The sequence below is a fragment of the Asparagus officinalis genome, chromosome 1 (genome assembly GCF_001876935.1).
Source record: "Asparagus officinalis chromosome 1, Aspof.V1, whole genome shotgun sequence".
NCBI lineage: Eukaryota > Viridiplantae > Streptophyta > Magnoliopsida > Asparagales > Asparagaceae > Asparagus > Asparagus officinalis.
Window position 1 is genome coordinate 111,825,820 of NC_033794.1, and position 6,226 is coordinate 111,832,045.

At 36.1% G+C, this 6,226-nt stretch overlaps 1 protein-coding gene across 1 annotated transcript; it reads left to right on the forward strand.

Moving 5' to 3' along the window:
* Positions 536-4,753, forward strand: LOC109828998 (uncharacterized protein At4g28440). Its single transcript, XM_020396034.1, has 3 exons — positions 536-641; positions 2,289-2,522; positions 4,138-4,753. The coding sequence occupies exons 2-3, from the start codon at positions 2,300-2,302 to the stop codon at positions 4,326-4,328; spliced, it is 414 nt and encodes a 137-aa protein (XP_020251623.1). The 5' UTR covers positions 536-641; positions 2,289-2,299; the 3' UTR covers positions 4,329-4,753.

Genomic DNA, 6,226 nt, shown 5'->3' on the forward strand with positions numbered 1-6,226 from the left:
TATCTTTTTTATGGATTGAAATATGTACAAGCACATATATCATTCAAAATTTGTTTATTTAATGCTTGATTGATAGGATTTGGAGTTAAATTGTTCTATTATCATTTTAAATTTTTATTTATGACTGATGGGATTTAAAAAGTTTATATACAGGACTTCTCTATTAGTCTCTTAAATCATTAAAATTTTGAGATAGTCACTCAACTCATGGAAAATTACTATTAGATCGCCCAATTCTAATAAGTTATCTCAAATTTAGTCAATCAAGTCATTTATATTACTGTTAGGTCTCTAAATTCTCATAAATTGTTATAAATTAATCCGTCTAATCAGGAATAGCAACTTTAATGCATAAACATGAGGGTACTTAACAGCAATTTTAATAATTTGAGGGATTAATTTCCCAAATACAAACTTCTCTACGTACGTTGCTTCACAAAAGCTGCACGCTACTTTTGAAATTCAGTGGTATATTTGTAAAAGCAGATTATGACCTCCACCACTAAAAAATCATCCACGTGTACGGTCAATAAGCTTCAATCGGACGGTTGCTACCTCTTCTCTTTCCCACTAAAAAGCCCTCTTTCTCTCTCCTCTCACTTCCACCCCCAAATCTCCCGTCTCTTCTCGATCAAGAAAACGTAAGTTTTTCAAACCCTAATTTTTAGATCTCATCAAAAAATTCCGTGATTTACTCCTTTTATTTACTACGATCTAGGGTTATATTTCTTTGATCTCTATCTTAACTTTGTTTAATCGTAGAAATTATTGACCTGTGGTTCTTCTGTGATTTCATTTTATAGATTATTGTTATGATTCCTTATTAACGTTAATATCGCTCCTATTTCAATTTACGAGGGTTTTGCTTTATCGTTAGATGGTAATCATGTATCGTGAGTAAAATTAAAGGTAGATTATGTGATGTATTAATTTTGATGTGATATATTTATGTGATATGTGATTTTTTTTTGTTGAGTTATGAGGAGTTTGCTTAAATCATAGAGAGTAATCGTGTGTCAATTAAAAATGGAGTATGAGATGCGGACTTGATGAATGCTATCCAAGGCTTTTTCCCATCAAATTTGGCTGGGCTAAGGCGTGTGCTTTGAAGAAGGGGAATTTTGATGTGGGCAATGGTGATAATTTATGTAAAGATTGTGTCTTTTTTGAGTTATGGGAGTTATTCTAAAATTATGCAGAGTAACCACGTAGCATGAGTAAAGTTAAAAATAGAGTATGCAATGCGAACTGACTACATGCTATCAAGGTTTTTCCCAACAAACTGGGTTGGGCTATGATGCATACTTTGAAAATAGAGATTTACATGTGAGCAACGGTTAAAAATTGAGAATTTTAATTGGGCATGCTTTGAAGTTTATGAACTTTGATGTGGCAGTGTGGGCAATTGTGATAGATTTATGTAAAATTGCTCCCATATCGAGTTATGAAAATTTTCCTTAGATCATAGAAAAACAATCACATATCATGAGTAAGATAAAAAACATAATACGAGATGTGGACTTTATGTCATTTTGGGTATTTCCATAAAAATGGGGTGGACAAAGGCGCATGGTGTGAAGGTTGAGATGTATAACTCTATCATTATATTGCATTATTGCATGCTCATTAGTTTAAACTTCTATTATATTACATTATTGCACATAATGACATGGTACTCGCTTTATCATTTTTAAATAACTTAATTTAAATTTTTTCAATTTACTGTCCTTCAAGTGGAGTTTGTTTTTGAGGATAGTAAACTTTCAATTTTGTTTGAGTTTCGACCTTCCACTCAAACTTGTTTTGTCATTTCTAATATTGTCTTCAAGGTCTCATATGTATCATTTTAGTTGGTCAGTGAGTAATGTTGGCAATCATGTCATGTTGTTCTTCTAGGTCTGAATCTATAAAGTGTATGGGCCAACTTTCAGTGTTTAAGTTATACCAATTTGATAATCCTGATACATGACTGAAATGTTTAAAAATTTTCCTTTTCTCTAGCATCCAATGCTTCAGGTATGCTCATTTTTAGGACAGTGTTTAGTTGAGCTTCATTCATGGCCACCAGAGGCATTCTTACTTGCTGAATTTTAGTTTTTGTTCTTCAACTTTTGTAGGCTAGGATGATCGCTGGGTCCTTTATCTTTGTAGGGTGTCACCATTTTGATATGGTTATGAAAGTGACATGATACTGTTATAAACTGTAGAGAGTCTATCTAATGAAAATCCATGTTTGGAGTCATCTGAAAGCATCTCTGAGAATATTTGATATTGTCCACATTTTTCAGTGTTTACACGAATGGCTGATTCAAAGACTGGTCTGAGGAAACCTGTTTTTACCAAGGTTGATCAACTTCGACCTGGTACCTCTGGTCACACATTAACGGTGAAGGTGGTGAGTTCAAAGATGGTGTTGCAGAAGGGACGCCCTGATGGATCTCAAGTTCGTCAAACGCGTATTGCTGAATGCCTGGTTGGGGATGAGACCGGAATGATTGTATTTACAGCCAGGAATGAGCAAGGTATATGTGATCTTTGAAGCGGTTATTGCTCACATCCTTTAATACATCACACTTGTAGATGCATTTAATTTCATGGTTATCAGATTTTATTGAATTTTAGTTCTATTCAAATTGTATGTGTACATGACTTAACCATGGGGCTTTTATTTTTATTTATGAGGTACATCATGAATATAATTTCTCCATTTTGTTCATTAGGTTTAGTTGTTTATTATTGTTAAATACCGTTCATGTTTTAATCATTATTTTTCCATTTATCGTTGGCTAACTGCTTGAATGTTGAATATGCTCTTTTGCTTGCTTTGTCTATTACAGAACTATTTAACATGATACAGTTTCTGGAGATATTGAAGATACATTATAGTATGAGTTCAAGTCTATGAGAGCTGGTTAGCAGTGAATAGTGATGTAAGAACACTTTTGTTGCGACATGGAGCATTGGTGTTCCCTTTTTGGTAAAAATCTTGTTTTTGGGGTAGAAGTTCTTTAATGTTAACTTTTGTTTTTCAACGGCATGGCTGGTTAGTGGGAGAAGAAATAAATTTAAAGCCGTGTTCTGCATTTTCCAGTAAATTTATCCATTATTGAAGCTTTGCACCATGAATGATCCTGAAATTTTGCTCTCGCTTTTGGCTCTTGTTTAAGAAAAGCAAGTTTATGAGGCATCGAAACAAGTTTTATTTTCAGGATCAGTTCATGAACTCAGAACTTGTGTCTACGCTCATTTACCGGTAGCTGCCTAATGTAATACTTAGAAGCACTAAAGCACATATAAACGTTTAAAAGACTCCTGTTGTGAAGAACCTTATATAATGCGATATCTAATGAGAAGCAGGATCAACTGCAGGATGGAAACTCATGCACCTGCTCCCCCTCAACCGCCATCAGCACCAAATCCTCACACCCACTCACACACAGCAGTCCCCACCCCCTGCACTTTATAAGCCAGACCTTGGTGGCTTAATATGTTTTAAAACTTTTCTTTTGCCCTAAGAAGTTGTAGTTTTAAGTGTGATCAAAATGAGGAAAACCATATTTTAATGATTTGAGCATATGGAATGGAGAGACTGTTGAGTATGGCATCTCATGAGGAATCAGTGGTAAACCTAAATGAAAATAGGATGTAGTGATCAAAAGGTATATGATGTGTGTGAACTTTAATGGAGGAGTTGGTCCAGAACAAAGCTGAATGGACAGAACGGAGAAAAAGGATGTGTGTGGTCAAGCCCTGGGATTTGAGATAAAGACTTTGATTTTTTTCCACCCTAATTTACCCTTCCAATATACTTGATATTTTATTCCTTTTTGTTTCTATTTATCAGCTTTGCCTTACCTGTCTTAGAAAGTTGGATAGAGGACCTGTTAACCTATGGACAGTAACATATTAGCAACAATTCTCTGCATATGCTCCTTATATCATTATCATTATGTTTCATTTACATGTGGATGTTATTTGCAGTGGATCTCATGAAGGAAGGGCAACAGTAACCCTTCGAAATGCAAAGATTGCTAATATGTTGCTAATATGGACAGTAACATATTAGCAACAATTCTCTGCATATGCTCCTTATATCATTTTCATTATGTTTCATTTACATGTGGATGTTATTTGCAGTGGATCTCATGAAGGAAGGGGCAACAGTAACCCTTCGAAATGCAAAGATTGACATGTTCAAGGGATCAATGAGGCTTGCGGTAGACAAATGGGGACGTGTTGAACCAACAGATGCTGCCAATTTTACCGTTAAAGAAGACAATAACCTATCTCTGGTGGAGTATGAGCTGGTGAACATTGTTGAAGAGTGATAACTAGTCAACCAAGTCATGGTAGCTGATAATATTTGTTGATGGAATCAAATTGCAATGTGAAGATATTTAATATGTTCTTGGTGAATGAAACTGCAAGGAAAAAAGCTCTTTTTTAGGATCAAATCAACGGTGGATAGATGCTATCAGATGACCCAGTGAGATCTTGCAACATGCAATAATCCAGTTCTGGGATGCCTCTAGCCAGCTGAAAGCTAGTGATTGCATTCATGAGCATACTTTCTATTTATATGAACTTATTTTGTTGTCCTTAATTGTTATCGTATATGGGATTTGCTCTAGGGTGTCGGTGAGACAGTTATTTCAACATGTATTTTGCATTCTGAGATCAAAATGTTGCCATTTATTGTTTTAGTGATTTCGAAGGTGCATCTAATTAAAAATGGTTGAGTTGCTTGTGTGAAGATTATCTGCATGTTGAACTTGCCGCTTTTGTACATGACCAAAATTCAGATTGTCCTTGTTTCTTTCAAGGGAAACGGTTATACGTACAACCTCAGGTTGCTGTGCCTTTTTTCTTAGATTTCTAATTGATGTGTTTTTGCGAGGTGGATTGCGTTGGCTCTCCACTAAGTCTATTAATATGAGAATGTGATTATGTTCAGATTCAGCTACTTATTTTGGATGATTTCAGGTGAAGGTGGACACAGATGTATGAATTCGTGAATGACGTTCGTTGTTTTTTTTTTATTTTCGAAGGCTGATCACCCCCACGCCCACCTCTCTCTCTCTCTCTCTCTCTCGGTATCTCGTGTCAAGACGCATCAAATTGGAGCGGAGGCAAGCCTTATTCAAGTAAATTTCTGGTGATAAAACTGTAAGCTGTTAATTTTTGTTATAAGCTCTGCTCTCTCCGCAGCTCCAACTTAAAAGAGGATAAAATGATCATTTCTCATGTAAAGTATTGGTGAATTCTCAAGTTGCTCTCCAAAAGTATCAATTTGCATTTTTTCCCCTTAAACTATGTATATGTGCCCAATGTGATAATTTTAGGAGCATACAGTCAATATTTAACAGATTAATGATATGATAGTAGTTCTTTTAAATTTTTGTATTTTTTGCGACCCATAAATAAGTTTTTAATTCATAAAAAGCGTTCAACAATTAATGAAGACTTTTGAGAGAAATTAGTTAAACAATTTTTTTTTAGTTTGGAGAAAAGGTAGATAAAGTAATTAAAACTCATGAAGAAATAAAAAACCACAGTCACGTCATTAATTTGTTAAATATTTGAGTGTAGACTCACAAGATCACATACCATAAGAGGAAACTTGAGAGCTCATCAATACTTTCAAGTGGGAAATGATCATTTCATCCAACTTAAAATTATAGCTTTCTGCTGATAAAACGGTAAGCCGTTAACTTTTTTTTGTCATAAGCTGTGCTCTCGTTGGTGCTCCAACTCTCTGAACAATCCAGTCTCACACATTTCCCATTTGGAGGAAAAGCTGAAAATTTGTTACAACAAACATCTCATGTCCTTTATTTTCCAAATATTGAAAAATAAAATAAAATAAAATAAACTCAACAACCAATTTTCATGCTATTAATTAGCGACCGTCCACGTCATATCCCCCTCGAAGATCCAATGGCACACCTCGATCTCTCCTGGCCCTGATCCGAGGGCCAGGAACGCCCCGTGCGACGCGCTCCAGTCCGACGTGTCCAGGTGGCAGATCGCCACCCCGCGATTGATCTTCTCCTTGGCGACGGCGTCGAGGATGTCGGCTTCGTAGACCCTCACCTTCGGCACAGAGTGGCAATAGTAGACCAAGTACGGGAACAGGCTCTGGTGACACGACACGGACTCGGTCACGTCGCTCCCGTTGACGTTCCCGATCAGTATGTCCTCCCCCGACCCCCGCACGTTGTCGGTC